The 19,480-nt window shown below is 40.5% G+C and overlaps 1 protein-coding gene across 1 annotated transcript; it reads right to left on the bottom strand.

Annotated features, from left to right (window-relative positions):
- Nucleotides 1-378: 378 nt before the first annotated feature.
- kat5b (K(lysine) acetyltransferase 5b) lies at nt 379-15,753 on the bottom strand. The gene is made up of 15 exons (XM_062988474.1): nt 15,676-15,753; nt 15,498-15,564; nt 15,027-15,095; nt 13,812-13,948; nt 13,461-13,529; nt 11,718-11,888; nt 11,286-11,357; nt 7,338-7,400; nt 6,702-6,950; nt 5,449-5,538; nt 4,142-4,282; nt 3,949-4,042; nt 2,765-2,924; nt 2,559-2,640; nt 379-1,256 (listed from the first exon to the last, which is right to left on the bottom strand). Exons 1-15 carry the CDS (start codon nt 15,688-15,690, stop codon nt 1,122-1,124), a joined length of 1,614 nt encoding a protein of 537 aa, XP_062844544.1. The 5' UTR covers nt 15,691-15,753; the 3' UTR covers nt 379-1,121.
- Between the last annotated feature and the right edge of the window lie 3,727 nt (nt 15,754-19,480).

Below are 19,480 nucleotides of genomic sequence, written 5' to 3'. Positions count from 1 at the left end.
GAGGTGTTTAAAACTCCATCAGCATTGCTGTGTCTGATCCACTCATACCAGCACAACACACACTAACACACCACCACCGTGTCAGTCACTGCAGTGCTGAGAATGATCCACCACCCAAATAATACCTGCTCTGTGGTGGTCCTGTGGGGGTCCTGATCATTAAGAACAGCATGAAAGGCGGCTAACAAAGCATGCAGAGAAACAGATGGACTACAGTCAGTAGTTGTAGAACTACAAAGTGCTTCTATATGGTAAGTGGAGCTGATAAAATGGACAGTGAGCATAGAAACAATATTATGGCTGATCGGTGTATACAGATATAAATGGACAAGATTTCACACATATCAAACAAAATCAAACACTGTGCCACAAGTCTCGTGTTTTACATGAAGGTTTTGTTTTTTTCTCTTTTTTCATTAAAAAAAAATGACTGACAGCTGTACACATATCCAAATGTACATTCTTGTAACAGGTCGCCATGGCTTATACAGTCATCCTCATGCAGTTTTTAATTCCACGACCATAGAGATATCACTTTTAAAAACAATTTACAAAAAAAAGAATGATGTACATTATGTACAATTACTAACAAACAAACATACATTGGGTTAGCTTGACTGGTTTTTAGAGCGTAGGATCGTCAGGTCTGTGTGGCTAAAATGCTGCATGACTGCATCATTTGAATCGACAGCGTTGAAGGAATAAAATATTAGGATGATTTTTATATGGTATTAATTATGGAATTCATTAAGACCCAAACCTAGAAGGAATGAAAAAGAGTGTAGGACAGAAACCAGGAATTCATGAGAAAAATGTCTCCGACAGATTCATCTGGACTCTGGACTCATTTCAAACACTTTGGACAGATTAACTTTTCATAGTCATTAATTTTTGAGGTTGGGTAAAATGACAAAACAAGGGCCTCTAAAAACGAATCCGATAACTGCGGGTCACGAGCACAATCACTAGAATAATGAACGGGTGGTAAGAAAACGTTCTTACAGATTTAAGTCTTTCAGTTTATCTGATTTTGACAAAAAGTGACAAAGTATCTAGAAATTTTGACTCCTGCTTGGGAGTCTATCGCTGGCACAGAAGTTCTTCAAAGATTCAGAAAGTCTTTACCACTTGCCCCTCTTGCTCCAGTCTTTCGGGGTGAAATGCAGGCATTTGGAGTCTATACGGAGGTGCCGCTTATGCATGGCACGTTCGTGACCATCTACAATTTCTTCTGAGAGAGTGAGAATATACTGACCCTGAGAAAAATCAAAGAAAACAGTGCATGTTAAATTGGTTGATTGTACTTCTGACTTCTGGTAACCTCTGAATAGACTGAAATTTCATCTGAAGTACCATGGGGGGGCCGAGCTATCTAATTTATTAAGATTTTAACATCATGTTTTACACACTTTGGTTACATACATGACAGAAACAGTAGTTACTCTATACACAAGTTCATGGACAATTTTGTATCTCCGATTAACCCGACTGCACGTCTTTGGACTGTGGGAGGAAACCGGAGCTCCCAGAGGAAAGCCACACAAACACGAGGGAAACATGCACATCAACACAGAAAGGACCCGGACCGCCCCTCTTGCTGTGAAGCGACAGCGCTACCCACTGAGCCACCGTGCCGCCCCAAGCTATCTAAAACAATATATGTAGCAAAGACCAAATTGCATAATTTAAAGCAGGGTCATTCTTGGAACTCTAGTAAAGGAGAAATACTTAAAGCATATGGGGTTCTTACAAACACACATAGCTAAGCATTCTTCCGGATTCTAAAGAACCACAAACAGTCTGAAAGCAAAAGCTATGTAGCTGATTATATAAAAGTATATTGTATTGTCTTGCTTTTCTTGTTTTATTTTGCACCTGGTCCTGGAGGAACGTTGTTTCATTTTAATTTGTACTTGTATATAGCTGAAATGACAATAAAGCCTCTCCTGAACTCGAGTATATTAAATTTAATTTTCGTAAATGTGTCACTTTTAAAGAACAACAGTATTAAAGCCCCTTGTGTAATGAAGTTTTGTACACAATCTATTTCTAAAAGTTCTATTCAGTTGTGGTTGTTTCACCTATTAAAGTGCAAGGTGAATTACATGATGAACATGCAGTTTCAGGGCTTTACCAGCAGATGTGACCTCAGGTAAAGCAGATAAATGTTATTTCATTTAATTTTCTTGTTTAACTTGGCTTTATCCAAGTCAGGGGGTTTGTGGGTAAGCTATCTTAAAGAGTTTAGTCTGAGGCCAAGTAGCAAGTAAATAGATAAAACCACACATAGCCAAGTGGGATTTCTGTATTGAAGTGTCAGTTTGCAATATTATATTAAACTTATTTTTTTAACAACTTATCATCAGTGGACCAAAAAGAAACACATTGACAGTGTTTAGCAATAAATTCACCGTTCTGGTCATATTCCAAACCACTTACACACAACACTTACAACTGTAGTAAATGTCATTAAAACACAACCACTGAAACACAATAAGGTGGCCCTGCACCTAATAAGGTGACTCTCGGTTTGTTTTTTAAAACACATTAACATTTACCTTGTAGTAATTGATGAGGTTGAGGTACTGTAGTGTTGATATTACATCTTCTTTCTTTACACTGGTTATTTCACTAATTTCACTATAAAGAAGAGGCAAAAAAAGAGCCGTATTTTTTACAGCTTCACAGCACTTTTAGGAAATGTAGTTACATAATAGTCAATATTACAATATAACACATATGGTGTAAAAAAGAAAGGGCTTACTTAATGGTGATTTGTGGTCTTTCTCCATTATCTGATTTAAGCTCCATGAGGATCTCGAGAATGGTCTGGGACCAGTAGGAGCGATAGGACAGCAAACCCAGGTCAGACAGAGGCTTCTCTGGTGTCCCGGTCTTCCCTTCAACTTTGGATAATTCATAACCTAAGAAAGACAGGGAGGAGTTAGGCGGCATAGGATTTTTTTTGGCAAAACTGGTAAGCTAATCTAAAGTGCATATAGTAATGAACAAATAAAATACATGACATATATTGTTTCGTGTATTTTATGTATTTATCTACATCATATTTTAACTACTTCATATTGATTGGGAGTCAGAAAGGCAGGAGTACACCCTGAACTGGGCACCAAAACAACTGAGGGCAACACATTTCTTTGCTGCTTCACAGCTATGAACAATTTAGAGCAGCCAATCCCTGTTGTTCATGTTTTAGAGAGGTGGACGGAAATAAATGCAAACATAGCGAGAAGATGTAAAGAACCTCACAGATGGTGAACATAGTCGAGTTACAAACCCAGGTACCTGAGACCCTTGTGCTTTAAGCCAGATGAAATGTACAGAAGTAAATGTGGATGTGAACAGAATCTAATGATTAATGATAAACAAAAGAATAAACAAGTTGGACACAATGAACCTGGGCCCACCGGGACCCTGACAAGGAGAAAGCAATGGTGAAACATGAAAATGCAAAGGAAATAAAAGAGAAAACTGTGAGAGCAGTTGTAGCTTAGCAGGTAAGGTACTGAACCAGCAGTCAGTGGTTCAAGCCCCACCACTGCCAGACTGCCACTGTCGGGCCCTTGAGCAAGACCCTTAAACCCCAAATGCTTAGACTGTGTACTGTCACATTACTGTAACTCGCTTTCGATAAAAGCGATTTTAACCACCTTTCATGTACCATGAATGTAATCATATTACATTTACATACACTGATCAGCCATAACATTAAAACCACCTCCTTGTTTCTACACTCACTGTCCATTTTATCAGCTCCACTTACCATGTAGAAGCACTTTGTAGTTGCAGCGCTGCTCTGTCTTATCCACTCATACAAGCACAACACACACTAACACACCACCACCAGAAAGCCTAGATATTTGGTTTCCTTTTTAGACCAACATTGTTAAACTGATGCAAGGATTCCATAGTTTTGGTTGTAGAACTTACTGAATTCAATCAGCAGTTTGCCGTAGCCTCTCCTTTGATAAGGCGGTAAGGTCAAAATACAGGCCACGTTATAATCCTCCGTTGACTCTTTTTCCTTCAAAAAGTAAAACATAAAAGAAGCATGGTTGACACACATCTCATACATTTCATTCAATTAAATTCAGTCGAAAGCAGAGTCTGCTGCAACGTGTACCTTTGAGAAGTAGCCGACTATGTGGAAGCCCTTGGAGTCATACTCTGTCATTACGTAAAAAAGGAAGGGGTCTGTGTCGTAGTAGAGCGTCTTGTGATCCAAGAAGCATTTGGCCAGTAAACACAAGTTCTGTGAATATGACTGGAAAAAGTGAAAGACAATCAGTTCTACTGTAAATAAAAATCTTAAAATGAAAGGTTCTTTATATATCAAATAAATCCATTAAGGCAGAGGTATGAAACACACGGTCAAATGTACATTTTCAGCATTTGGCAGACGCTCTTATCCAGAGCGACTTACAGAAGTGCTTCCACAGTAAACATTTACCTACTCTAGTTTAAGTAGACAACAGTCCAAGAATAAAAATATTCTGAAACAAAGGGTTTTTTTTTTTTAAATAAGATGCTATAGAATGTTGTTTGTTTATTAGGGTTTAACGTCAGGTTTTACACTTTGGTTACATTCATGACAGGAACGGTAGTTACTCATTACACAAGATTCATCAGTTCACACAAGGTTATATCAAACACAGTCATGGACAATTTAGTGTCTCCAATTCACCTTACTTGCATGTCTTTGGACTGTGGGAGGAAACCGGAGCACCTGGAGTAAACCCACTCAGACATGGGAAGAGCATGCAAACTCCACACAGAAAGGACCCGGACTGCCCCACCTGGGAATCGAACCCAGGACCTGCTATAAAAGGTAAGAAAGTGCATGTTATTGCTCAGCCTAAGTGCTTAGTAAAGGGTGGGTCTTGAATCGTCTTCTGAAAACGGTGAGAGTGTATGAACGGACAAAGGAAGTTCGTTCCACCACTTGGGTGCAAGTACAGAAAAGACCCTTGATGCGTGTCTTTCTCGAGTTCTGTGTGGTAAGTCAAGGTATCTCATTTTATATGCATGCAGGTTTCTGACAGATTTATTTGTTTTGAATAGCACAGCATATTAGCTAACAATAGTATATATTGCTACAAAAGGCAGAGAAGGAGGCTGCTCAGGTGGCGCAGCGGTAAAACACGCTAGCACACCAGAGCTGGGATTTCAAATACATCGTTCAGGGTGGGACTAGCCAGACCAGGGTTCCTCATAACTGGTGCAATTACGACCTCTGCTGGCTGATTGACGGCACCTGTGCAGGGTTGAGGAATAATGCTGATCAGGGTGTGGCTCTCCGTGCACAAGGCCGATCCGCATATGAAAGATGCAGTCGGTGCGGCACATGTGTCGGAGGGGGCGTGTGTCAGTTGTGAAGCGCCTCGGTAGGAGAAAAAGAGAGGAAAAAAAGCAGAGAAGAATGAGAATTACTTTGTTTTTCCTGCCGTCGATTTCGAAGAAGGAGATGGTCCCTTTGCGGTAGATCTCATTTCCTGGTGGATGTCGAAGGTTGCATTTCGTCTGCACAGAGTAAAAGAATATAGAAATTACCTAATGACCACACACAAAGAACTGAAGTTAAATACATATTCGGTACTAGAGATGCATGAGTACCGATACCGCGCTCATTAACTCGTACTCGTACTCGCAAACGAGGCTCCGATACTAAACATCCGATACCGTGTGCCTAGTGCACGTTGCTGCGTTATGCCTAGTTCACACTACACGATTTTTGCCCTGATTTTCGCTCGGCGCTCGGATCGAGTTTTCTAGCACGTCAGATATCTGATCTGAGATGTGCGACTGGGAATGAGTGACATGTCGAACAGCCAATGAGAACGCAGGATACGGTGTGAGGGGAAACGCAGGAGAGGAGTGTAAACAGGTGGGACAGGGGTTTAATATAGTTTATATCAGAATACACCTGCACACACACACGTTTTACAGTATTTCTGACCTGATCGTTCTCTACAAAACATAACAACAAAACACCAACATTGCAAAAATATTTATTAACCTCCAACTCACTACAGAACAATCCATGCTGTTCGTGTTGCCAAATCCACTCAGATTCATTTATTTTTCCTCCTTGATTTCATCACGTCAGCGCACAAACACTTTGATCTCTCGCTACTTGTTGACGTGCATTTTTGGACGTGGTATCATTAAACTTCTCGTCACTTCTCACGTGTGTTTTTGTTTTTAAAAAAACGGTATTCTAAATAGGTATCGGTATCGGTATCAGCAAGTACATTTTTGTACTTGCTGATACAGATACCAATACCTATTTAGAATACCGTTTTTTTTACTTGTACTTGTACTCGGTTGGGAAAAAAATGGTATTGATGCATCCCTATTCGGTACATTAATGTACTGATTACTTAATAACAGCATGTCAAATTCCTTTATTATATTTCATTAGAATTTTTTCATTTTATTTTCATCAAAAGTTTCATCCTGATTGGGGTCACGGCAGGACAAGTTCCAAGCCAGTAATCAATAGCAGGTTTTGGCCATCTTCAATCAGACATATTTGTGTGTTTCCTTTTATATCTGCTTAGTTCTGCAGACAGGGTTTATTTAAGAAATAGGTCTAGTCCCCAGTACTATACAATTCACTGTCCACACTATCTGCACAAAAAAGCTGGATAAAACTAAAACACATGCTGAAAATGAAGTCTCACCAAATGCCTCTGCAGACACTTGAGGCTTTTGAGGTACTTGAGGCAAAACTCGCACAGATAGAGGATGGGCAGCGTGGTAAGCTCCTGAGGGTACGGCGAGAAGTACCAGGGCTTGAGTCTGTGGCGTCCCAGCTCGATGCAGTCGATGTTCTTCATCCGCGTGATGATATCGTCATGGCTACGGTCTGACACGAGACTTCCGGTCATGCGTGGAGCGGAGGGAATGCCGTCCGAGCTGTCCTGCGAGTCCTGACACAGCACAAGGGGCAGAATTAATTAACCAAAAAATGTCTTGCCCCTTCACATGAATAATAAAGCATCCCACACTCATGTTTAGAGATTTGACCATTTTTTGAACACTGTGACCTGTTAAAGATAATTTAAGCCAAATAAAATGACTTCTTACTTAATCGAATCTACATTTACATTTTGTGGCATTTAGCAGACGTTTTTATCCACTTATTTTTTTTAAACCGCTTATTACTACTTTTTTTTTTAACATATTACCAACTCTTGAGTAGGTTGGTATGGCACTACATTATAAATCTAAATGTAAGGTTAATAACACTCAATTCTTTAATGCTAGAAAATAGTGAAACAGCAAAGAACACACAATGATAAATAAATGTGACGGACCTCTCCTGGAGGCAGAAAGCCAGGTGTGCTGCGAGGGCTGTTATACTGGAATACCTTTATTATCTATCAGAGAAACAAAAGGGGGTTGCAAAATGGCTTTGGGATACTTGCATATCACATGGGAGGAAAACAGGTTACAGCACAACAGATATTATTTTTTTAAGGAGGACTGGGGCTCTTAGATATGATAAGAGCGGGCCAAGACTTATACAGCATATATATACAGGGGTTGGACAATGCAACTGAAACACCTGTCATTTTAGTGTGGGAGGTTTCATGGCTAAATTGGACCAGTCTGGTGGCCAATCTTCATTAATTGCACATTGCACCAGTAAGAGCAGAGTGTGAAGGTTCAATTAGCAGGGTAAGAGCACAGTTTTGCTCAAAATATTGCAATGCACACAACATTATGGGTGACATACCAGAGTTCAAAAGAGGACAAATTGTTGGTGCACGTGTTGCTGGCGCATCTGTGACCAAGACAGCAAGTCTTTGTGATGTATCAAGAGCCACGGTATCCAGGGTAATGTCAGCATACCACCAAGAAGGACAAACCACATCCAACAGGATTAACTGTGGACGCAAGAGGAAGCTGTCTGAAAGGGATGTTCGGGTGCTAACCCGGATTGTATCCAAAAAACATAAAACCACGGCTGCCCAAATCACGGCAGAATTAAATGTGCACCTCAACTCTCCTGTTTCCACCAGAACTGTCCGTCGGGAGCTCCACAGGGTCAATATACACGGCCGGGCTGCTATAGCCAAACCTTTGGTCACTCGTGCCAATGCCAAACGTCGGTTTCAATGGTGCAAGGAGCGCAAATCTTGGGCTGTGGACAATGTGAAACATGTATTGTTCTCTGATGAGTCCACCTTTACTGTTTTCCCCACATCCGGGAGAGTTACGGTGTGGAGAAGCCCCAAAGAAGCGTACCACCCAGACTGTTGCATGCCCAGAGTGAAGCATGGGGGTGGATCAGTGATGGTTTGGGCTGCCATATCATGGCATTCCCTTGGCCCAATACTTGTGCTAGATGGGCGCGTCACTGCCAAGGACTACCGAACCATTCTGGAGGACCATGTGCATCCAATGGTTCAAACATTGTATCCTGAAGGCGGTGCCGTGTATCAGGATGACAATGCACCAATACACACAGCAAGACTGGTGAAAGATTGGTTTGATGAACATGAAAGTGAAGTTGAACATCTCCCATGGCCTGCACAGTCACCAGATCTAAATATTATTGAGCCACTTTGGGGTGTTTTGGAGAAGCGAGTCAGGAAACGTTTTCCTCCACCAGCATCACGTAGTGACCTGGCCACTATCCTGCAAGAAGAATGGCTTAAAATCCCTCTGACCACTGTGCAGGACTTGTATATGTCATTTCCAAGACGAATTGACGCTGTATTGGCCGCAAAAGGAGGCCCTACACCATACTAATAAATTATTGTGGTCTAAAACCAGGTGTTTCAGTTTCATTGTCCAACCCCTGTGTATATATATATATATATATATATATATATATATATATATATATATATATATATATATATATATATATATATATATATACAGTGTATCACAAAAGTGAGTACACCCCTCACATTTCTGCAGATATTTAAGTATATCTTTTCATGGGACAACACTGACAAAATGACACTTTGACACAATGAAAAGTAGTCTGTGTGCAGCTTATATAACAGTGTAAATTTATTCTTCCCTCAAAATAACTCAATATACAGCCATTAATGTCTAAACCACCGGCAACAAAAGTGAGTACACCCCTTAGTGAAAGTTCCTGAAGTGTCAATATTTTGTGTGGCCACCATTATTTCCCAGAACTGCCTTAACTCTCCTGGGCATGGAGTTTACCAGAGCTTCACAGGTTGCCACTGGAATGCTTTTCCACTCGTCCATGACGACATCACGGAGCTGGCGGATATTCGAGACTTTGCGCTCCTCCACCTTCCGCTTGAGGATGCCCCAAAGATGTTCTATTGGGTTTAGGTCTGGAGACATGCTTGGCCAGTCCATCACCTTTACCCTCAGCCTCTTCAATAAAGCAGTGGTCGTCTTAGAGGTGTGTTTGGGGTCATTATCATGCTGGAACACTGCCCTGCGACCCAGTTTCCGGAGGGAGGGGATCATGCTCTGCTTCAGTATTTCACAGTACATATTGGAGTTCATGTGTCCCTCAATGAAATGTAACTCCCCAACACCTGCTGCACTCATGCAGCCCCAGACCATGGCATTCCCACCACCATGCTTGACTGTAGGCATGACACACTTATCTTTGTACTCCTCACCTGATTGCCGCCACACATGCTTGAGACCATCTGAACCAAACAAATTAATCTTGGTCTCATCAGACCATAGGACATGGTTCCAGTAATCCATGTCCTTTGTTGACATGTCTTCAGCAAACTGTTTGCGGGCTTTCTTGTGTAGAGACTTCAGAAGAGGCTTCCTTCTGGGGTGACAGCCATGCAGACCAATTTGATGTAGTGTGCGGCGTATGGTCTGAGCACTGACAGGCTGACCCCACACCTTTTCAATCTCTGCAGCAATGCTGACAGCACTCCTGCGCCTATCTTTCAAAGACAGCAGTTGGATGTGACGCTGAGCACGTGCACTCAGCTTCTTTGGATGACCGACACGAGGTCTGTTCTGAGTGGACCCTGCTCTTTAAAAACGCTGGATGATCTTGGCCACTGTGCTGCAGCTCAGTTTCAGGGTGTTGGCAATCTTCTTGTAGCCTTGGCCATCTTCATGTAGCGCAACAATTCGTCTTTTAAGATCCTCAGAGAGTTCTTTGCCATGAGGTGCCATGTTGGAACTTTCAGTGACCAGTATGAGAGAGTGTGAGAGCTGTACTACTAAATTGAACACACCTGCTCCCTATGCACACCTGAGACCTAGTAACACTAACAAATCACATGACATTTTGGAGGGAAAATGACAAGCAGTGCTCAATTTGGACATTTAGGGGTGTAGTCTCTTAGGGGTGTACTCACTTTTGTTGCCGGTGGTTTAGACATTAATGGCTGTATATTGAGTTATTTTGAGGGAAGAATAAATGTACACTGTTATATAAGCTGCACACAGACTACTTTTCATTGTGTCAAAGTGTCATTTTGTCAGTGTTGTCCCATGAAAAGATATACTTAAATATCTGCAGAAATGTGAGGGGTGTACTCACTTTTGTGATACACTGTATATATACACACACACACACACACACATACACACACATTACATAACAATTAAGATTAAATAACTAATGTAAAAACCTAATGTAAAAACCTAATGTAAAAACCTAAGCAGTAAAACAGAATGCTGTTGTGGGATGCCAGAAGTTAAAAGCCGAAACAACTAAACAAAAAAACAGCTTAGCCGTGAAGCTGTACGCCACTTTAATCAACGAGTTCAAAAAAGCCTCTGGAAGCAACGTTACCAGGTCGCTGTGCACTATAACAAGTGTCAGCTTGAGAAGTGTATAACAAAGCCACCATTAAACTTGAGCAGTAAAAAGACCGTCTGGTAATCTTAATAACACAGGGTTTGACAGACAGCAGATGAACACAACCTGTCTGAATAAATATTTGCAACTGTTCCAAAAATGTGGCGAAGTTAAACATGAAGACTGGGGCTATTTGTGATGTTTCGGCTACAAGCGGTTACAAAAAACTGACCCACCAAGTGACCTGACTTCAAACCAATCCAACACTTCTTGGGTTGAATCATAGGGTGACTGCAAGCAGGACTATCACCCAATATAGTGGATGCCATTAATGCAACAAAAAAGACACCAACTTAATATTGATGAAAACTGTTTTACACACAAGGTGAATGACTTGTATATGGAGTACATGTAGTGAAAGCATACATTGAAATGGAGCTTCATGTGATGAATTAATAACAAAGCTTAATGAGAAAATGTGCGGTACCTCATCCGTGCCACCGTTTTTCCTCTTCCTGCCAGGCTGAGATGGGAGAAGACGACGCGCTGTTCCGTTTTGCTAAGGAAGAGAACACGGCCATGTGAACAAAATTGGGAAGTCAAAATGTGAAGGGTGTCTATCCAGACCCCAGGGTAACACTAAAATAGACTTCCTGCATGACTAATGTTTAGTTCATAGACACAGAAAATAAATTGATTAAATTGATGGATGAAAAGAGATAGATGAAAAGAGAGAGAGGCAGAGGGAGAGATAGATGGAGAGAGACAGAGGGGAGAAAATGAGAGAGGAAAGATAGAAAAAATTAGACAGATTTGATAGACAAGCAGATAGAAAAACAGATAGATACAGGGACAGACAGGCAGATAGAAAGATAGAAAACCAAACACATGACAGAAAATTGATTGGGCAGGGTGCTACCGTGGTGAGAGATGTGAGCTGCTCATGCTCATCTCTTGCTTTGGTACTGAAAGGTTCCCGAACTGCAGGAAACACAGATGCCTGCGGGGCCTCTGCAGAGCTTGGGAGTGAAGGCACTGGCGGTGCAGCAGAAACCTGCGATGCCAAGGACACGGACTCTGCTTTTCTCTTCTGCAAGGCAATCAGAAATAAGACAGATAACATTTTTTCTATATGAAAAACCAGAATACAGGATTATTTATTTTACAAAATGAACTTAAATAATTAAATGTTGATACATAAACTATAATAAATAAACTTATTATATATAAATAAATAGATAAATAATATACTTATTATTGCCCTAGATAAGTAAAGCAAGAAATAATTGCATGAAACAATAATTGAACAATTGAAGAAATTTTAATCACTAAAAAGTATGCATTTATTAACTTTCTTACCCTAAATAAAACAAAATATAAAATAAAAAGACCTAGAAAATAAAGTACGCTAGCGCACCAGAGTTGGGGTTTCGAACACATCATATCGAATCTCAGCTCTGCCTTGCGACTGGGCTGGGCGGCTGCATGAACAACGATCGGCTGTTGTTCAGGGTTAGAGGGTAAAAAGTCGGATCATAGGTCCTCATAACTGGTGCGACTGCGGCCCCTGCTGGCTGACTGATGGCGCCTGCACAGGGCTGAGGAATAACGCTGATGGGGGTGTGGCCCTCCGTACACAGTGCCCGTCGGTGCATGAACTCGACTCGTGCAGGTGAAAAATGCAGTCTGTACTGACTGTACGTGCCGGAGGGGGCGCATGTCAGTTGAGAGGCGTCCTCAGTCAGCGGTGAAGGGTCGAATCAGTATAGGGGACGCATTCAGGGTAATCGGACACGACTAGATTAGGGGAGAAAATTGGGGGGAAAAAAGTGGGAAAAATTATTTAAAAAAAAACAAAACAAAAAAAACAGGTAGCGATTTGAATAACAACAACAAAAATGTATCAATTAATGGGGGCGGCACGGTGGCTAAGTGGGTAGCACTGTCGCCTCACAGCAAGAAGGTCCCGGGTTCGATCCCCAGGTGGGTCGGTCCGGGTCCTTTCTGTGTGGAGTTTGCATGTTCTCCCCGTGTCTGCGTGGGTTTACTCCGGGGACTCCGGTTTCCTCCCACAGTCCAAAGACGTGCAAGTGAGGTGAATTGGAGACACTAAATTGTCCATGACTGTGTTCGATATAACCTTGTGTGAACTGATGAATCTTGTGTAACGAGTAACTACCGTTTCTGTCATGAATGTAACCAAAGTGTAAAACATGACATTAAAATCCTCATAAACAAACAAACAAACAATTAATTAATGTGCTAATTAACGTGTTTGCTGTTGGGAACATAGGGATAGCGTCGTGTTAATAGCTGCATAGCTAAGCCCTACAGACACCCCCCAACTAGCTAGTTCTTCTTACACAACAGTGGAAACGTAGACTTTTGGACATGACTTGCTGTGGTATCCCCTTTCAATGGTAAAGCAAAACAATAACAAGTTGTACTACACAGAAGCTTTTTAAAGATCAACATGGTCACAGAGTGTATGTAATTATAAGACATATTTTGTAACACCTGTAGAAATCACATCCTCCACCTCATAAGTGTTGAAAGTACTTCATTAAAGCTTTGTAGCATAATGTTATATCAAGCCCATTACTACAATTTGATTGCAACAATTAAACAGGGTGTTTGCAGTATGGGCAAGGTTTGGCTGTACCGGTATGGGAAGGGTTTTGCCTCTGGAAGGAGCTGAAGCAGTTTGAACGTTGAGATCTAGACTCTTCCTCTGAATTTGAACAAAAAGGAAGAGAGCAGAGTTAAAGAGTACAAATCATGTTGACCTTTTGACAATCAGTTGGAATTAAAATCAATTTGCAAGTAAGCTGTTGGAAAATTTAAATTTTCTTGTGCTTTAAAATCCCTTCCTTGTAATGCCAGATTACTGCTTTTAACCCCATAGCTGGTCTCAAGATTGATGGGCTTGAGAAAAAGCTTATGAAGTGGTAATTAATGGCTGTGCGAGAGAGCACTGAGCCAGTATGCACTGAGATATCAGGGTCTCTCTTACCACTTCACGTTCTGGGGAGCTGGGCCGTGAACCGGGCAATCCATTCTTTGTTGGTGTCTTCGCCTCTTTCTTAGGAAACTGGACTTTTTTCATGTCCAGCCGGTCTGGGTTGACCCATTCATCCAAACGTTTGTTGACTGAAAACAAACAATACATATCAGCTAAGATTAGACAATTATGGCAATTAAATTGAATCTAGAGATGTCAATGATTAACCAGTTAACCGATAAACCACCATAGAAGTCATTGTTTGATTAATGCTGTTGGTTAAAAATGTCATTTAAATTTATGTCCAACAGCTGCCGCTTGATTTCAGAGATGAGTAGTAGATGCAGTCTGTAAATAAGAATGAAGATCTTACCCAAACTTATTTAAATTATAAACAGCAAAAATACTACACATAAAAAAAATGAACTGCAAAGCCAGTATGCACCAGAATGGCATCTGACAGCATATCCAAAAGGCACAGTTGGCTGTGCTTGAGGGTGGGCGGTCAACAGGGCCCTTAACACTGCCGCAAAAGTGACCTCTGCTGGCTGGTTAAATACATTTTTAAAACCAACCAGCTATACAACCGTTCCACACCATTCAGTCAGCTGATAAAGGCACTGGGAGTAAATACTGCTTATGAAAGCAAAACCTATCAATTAATTTTATCATTGTACACTGGTAAGGTACACTATATTGCCAAAAGTATTCGCTCCTCTGCCTTCACACGCATATGAATTTGTGTGACGTCCCATTCTTAATCCATAGGGTTTCATATGATGTCGACCCACCCTTTGCAGCTATAACAACTTCAACTCCTCTGGGAAGGCTTTCCACAAGGTTTAGGAATTTTTTTATCGGAATTGTTTATCGGAATTTTCGTCCATTCTTCCAGAAGCACATTTGTGAGGTCAGACACTGATGTTGGACGAGAAGGCCTGGCTCACTCGTTGGCAATATAGTGTATTAAATGCACCACTGTAAAATAATTCTCGGTCAGCTTAACAGTCCTATACGCAAACCCACCGATACGTCTCTGCGGTGCCACTGGCTCTGAACCCATAACAACCCTGGGTAGGATAATGCAGTTACTGAAGACAATGAACAACTGTAATTTCTTTAATAACAGGTCTCAACTGTTTGGAATAGTAGTTGTCAGCAAACTTCATATTTACAATAATATCTGGTACATCCTTAGTACAGTATGTGTGTAAAACTGGTACTTACAATCAATGTAATGAACATAGTAAAGCTTTTTCCCCGGGACATCTTTGACACTGAGGATTTCAGCCAACGCTAGAAAGAAACAAAACAGGACATTTTAAACATACAAAATTAAAGCAACTGCATAATAATAATTGTGGGCATGAATTAAGTCTACAAGTCTGAATAAAGAGTAAATGATACTGAACTATAATCAGTTCGTATTGGTAATAGCTTGTCATTAGCTTTAAAGGCAGCATTTTGCGTTTAATAAACAACTCAGTCATTTTAAAACAACCTGCATGCACATTGTGGTGAAGAAGCTCTAACAGAATGCGCTCACGTTACGTGAATTATTGTTTTTGATGTATTAAGCCCGAGATTTTGTTTTGAAGGCGCATGCGCTGTAGCGCCACTGGGCGCCGCCATCACACCTGCTTTGTTATTATGCAGCTAGCAGTTAGCATGTCGGCTAACGGCGGAGGCTCGACTTACGCCATTCGTCTTCATTCTCCTGGTTTCTCCTGAGAACAGGGAGCCGACAGCCCTCCACAATCTCTACCTAACAACAAATAACAGAGATATATTTACACTTACTTCACTACAGCGCGTTAAAACATTTATTTACAGCAGTATTTACACAAAACAACACAGCTATTTGCCGAGCACTCACCGTTGAGTCCGCCATTTTTGGTCATCAGTATGAACCTTGACGTGCAAAGAATTGTGGGATGTGAGAATCAAACCAAGCGGCTGAGGCTAGAACCAAACGCTCAGCCGCGGATAATAAAGCTAGTTTATTATTAAATAATTACAATAATTACCTAAATAACGGCTTTTCAACAACTATTTACATAATACCAATTAACTTTTATTTTAATAATTTATTTTTAAATAATTACAATTACCTAAATAATGGCTTTTCAACAACTATTAACATTATACAAATGTACTGAAATAATTACCTTTAATTATTATTAATATTTTAATAATTTAATATTAATTATATTATATTATATTATATTATGTTATATTAATTATATTATATTATTATTAAAATACGCCCTTAAACATATACATCAAAATCAAAAACTTTCAATTACATATTATTTTCTTATACAATTGTCTTTAATATATATTTTTAATAAACTGTTTATGTAAATAAAAATTTTCATGTGTAATAATTGTTTATTTAAACTTTAAAATGTTATCAAAATGATTACTATTTAATGCAATAACTTTATTTTAATAACAAAAAAGTATTTCTTTAAATAACTATTTTTAATTGTCATGACTAAAGATTTTAATAATATTCATTTAAATAGTATTTAAAACTATATGTATGTGTGTATATATATATATACAGTATACATATATAGTATATATATATATTCATGACAATTATAAAATATAAGTATAATATATAAATATAAAGTATAATATATATATATATAATATATATATAATCGGTATAATATATATATATATATATTAGATATATAGTATATATAGCCATAACATTAAAACCACCTCCTTGTTTCTACACTCACTGTCCATTTTATCAGCTCCACTTACCATATAGAAGCACATTGTAGTTCTACAATTACTGACTGCAGTCCATCTGTTTCTCTGCATACTTTTTTAACCTCCTTTCACCCTGTTCTTCAATGGTCAGGACTCCCACAGGACCACCACAGAGCAGGTATTATTTTGGTGGTGGATCATTCTCAGCACTGCAGTGACTCTGACATGGTGGTGGTGTGTTAGTGTGTGTTGTGCTGGTATGAGTGGATCAGACACAGCAGCGCTGCTGGAGTTTTTAAATACCGTGTCCACTCACTGTCCACTCTATTAGACACTCCTACCTAGTTGGTCCACCTTGTAGATGTAAAGTCAGAGACGATCACTCATCTATTGCTGCTGTTTGAGTCGGTCATCTTCTAGACCTTCATCAGTGGTCACAGGACACCAGCTGTTGGCTGGATATGTTTTTGGTTGGTGGACTATTCTCAGTTCAACAGTGACAGTTAGGTGTTTAAAAACTCCAGCAACACTGCTGTGTCTGATTCACTCATACCCATAGCACAACACACACTAACACACCACCACCATGTCAGTGTCACTGCAGTGCTGAGAATGATCCACCACCCAAATAATACCTACTCTGTAGTGGTCCTGGGAGAGTCCTGAGGAGGCATCTACATGGTAAGTGGAGCTGATAAAATGGACAGTGAGTGTAGAAACAAGAAAGTAGTTTTAATGTTGTGTCTGATCGGTGTAAGTGTGCAAGTAAGATCATGACTTTGTGTCACCTCAGAATTTGATACTGTAGAAGATATGAACACAGACCTAAATATAATAACAATGTAGCAGCTATGCAGAGGCTCACAAGAAGTGCTCTTTTACTTGTTAAGTGCTGTGGTTTCCTGAGCAAAAGCCTCTCACCGCAACATATTCCTGTTCATTCTGTTCACATTCACACATAGCAAGGTAAGAAAGCACAGCTGAATCTTTATCTGTACATCTGAGATATCAAACTTATTTTGACTTCATACTTGTACCCTTGAATTTATTTAGATATTTGATATGACTAACTAGAAGTGAAACTTGCAAAACAGACTTCTTATTAAAGCAAGGGTGTCAGGAATACTGTCATGTTTGTTTATGAAACATCAGGTTATGGCATCACTATTTAGCCAAAAGTATGTGGACACCTGACTATGAACTTGTTGGATATCCAATTGGAAAAATATACAATATACAAAACTAACTGCAGAACGCCCAAACGCACATGTATAAACCGGGTTTACTTAGTATAAAATATAATACATATTCAGTATATACAGTGTATCACAAAAGTGAGTACACCCCTCACATTTCTGCAGATATTTAAGTATATCTTTTCATGGGACAACACTGACAAAATGACACTTTGACACAATGAAAAGTAGTCTGTGTGCAGCTTATATAACAGTGTAAATTTATTCTTCCCTCAAAATAACTCAATATACAGCCATTAATGTCTAAACCACCGGCAACAAAAGTGAGTACACCCCTAAGAGACTACACCCCTAAATGTCCAAATTGAGCACTGCTTGTCATTTTCCCTCCAAAATGTCATGTGATTTGTTAGTGTTACTAGGTCTCAGGTGTGCATAGGGAGCAGGTGTGTTCAATTTAGTAGTACAGCTCTCACACTCTCTCATACTGGTCACTGAAAGTTCCAACATGGCACCTCATGGCAAAGAACTCTCTGAGGATCTTAAAAGACGAATTGTTGCGCTACATGAAGATGGCCAAGGCTACAAGAAGATTGCCAACACCCTGAAACTGAGCTGCAGCACAGTGGCCAAGATCATCCAGCGTTTTAAAAGAGCAGGGTCCACTCAGAACAGACCTCGCGTTGGTCGTCCAAAGAAGCTGAGTGCACGTGCTCAGCGTCACATCCAACTGCTGTCTTTGAAAGATAGGCGCAGGAGTGCTGTCAGCATTGCTGCAGAGATTGAAAAGGTGGGGGGTCAGCCTGTCAGTGCTCAGACCATACGCCGCACACTACATCAAATTGGTCTGCATGGCTGTCACCCCAGAAGGAAGCCTCTTCTGAAGTCTCTACACAAGAAAGCCCGCAAACAGTTTGCTGAAGACATGTCAACAAAGGACATGGATTACTGGAACCATGTCCTATGGTCTGATGAGACCAAGATTAATTTGTTTGGTTCAGATGGTCTCAAGCATGTGTGGCGGCAATCAGGTGAGGAGTAAGTGTGTCATGCCTACAGTCAAGCATGGTGGTGGGAATGCCATGGTCTGGGGCTGCATGGGTGCAGCAGGTGTTGGGGAGTTACATTTCATTGAGGGACACATGAACTCCAATATGTACTGTGAAATACTGAGCAGAGCATGATCCCCTCCCTCCGGAAACTGGGTCGCAGGGCAGTGTTCCAGCATGATAATGACCCCAAACACACCTCTAAGACGACCACTGCTTTATTGAAGAGGCTGAGGGTAAAGGTGATGGACTGGCCAAGCATGTCTCCAGACCTAAACCCAATAGAACATCTTTGGGGCATCCTCAAGCGGAAGGTGGAGGAGCGCAAAGTCTCGAATATCCGCCAGCTCCGTGATGTCGTCATGGAGGAGTGGAAAAGCATTCCAGTGGCAACCTGTGAAGCTCTGGTAAACTCCATGCCCAGGAGAGTTAAGGCAGTTCTGGGAAATAATGGTGGCCACACAAAATATTGACACTTCAGGAACTTTCACTAAGGGGTGTACTCACTTTTGTTGCCGGTGGTTTAGACATTAATGGCTGTATATTGAGTTATTTTGAGGGAAGAATAAATTTACACTGTTATATAAGCTGCACACAGACTACTTTTCATTGTGTCAAAGTGTCATTTTGTCAGTGTTGTCCCATGAAAAGATATACTTAAATATCTGCAGAAATGTGAGGGGTGTACTCACTTTTGTGATACACTGTA

This window comes from Trichomycterus rosablanca, chromosome 26, assembly GCF_030014385.1.
Source record: "Trichomycterus rosablanca isolate fTriRos1 chromosome 26, fTriRos1.hap1, whole genome shotgun sequence".
Taxonomy (NCBI): domain Eukaryota; kingdom Metazoa; phylum Chordata; class Actinopteri; order Siluriformes; family Trichomycteridae; genus Trichomycterus; species Trichomycterus rosablanca.
The sequence above is the reverse complement of the archived record's forward strand: the minus strand, read 5'-3'. Positions and strand labels throughout refer to the sequence as shown.

Coding starts and splice junctions, on each gene's coding strand:
- kat5b (XM_062988474.1), bottom strand. Junction 11,889..13,460: donor GCAAAACCCTTCCCATACCG/GTACAGCCAAAC, acceptor ATTGCCTTGCAG/AAGAGAAAAGCAGAGTCCGT. Junction 4,283..5,448: donor TCGACGGCAGGAAAAACAAA/GTAATTCTCATT, acceptor CACTTTTTCCAG/TCATATTCACAGAACTTGTG.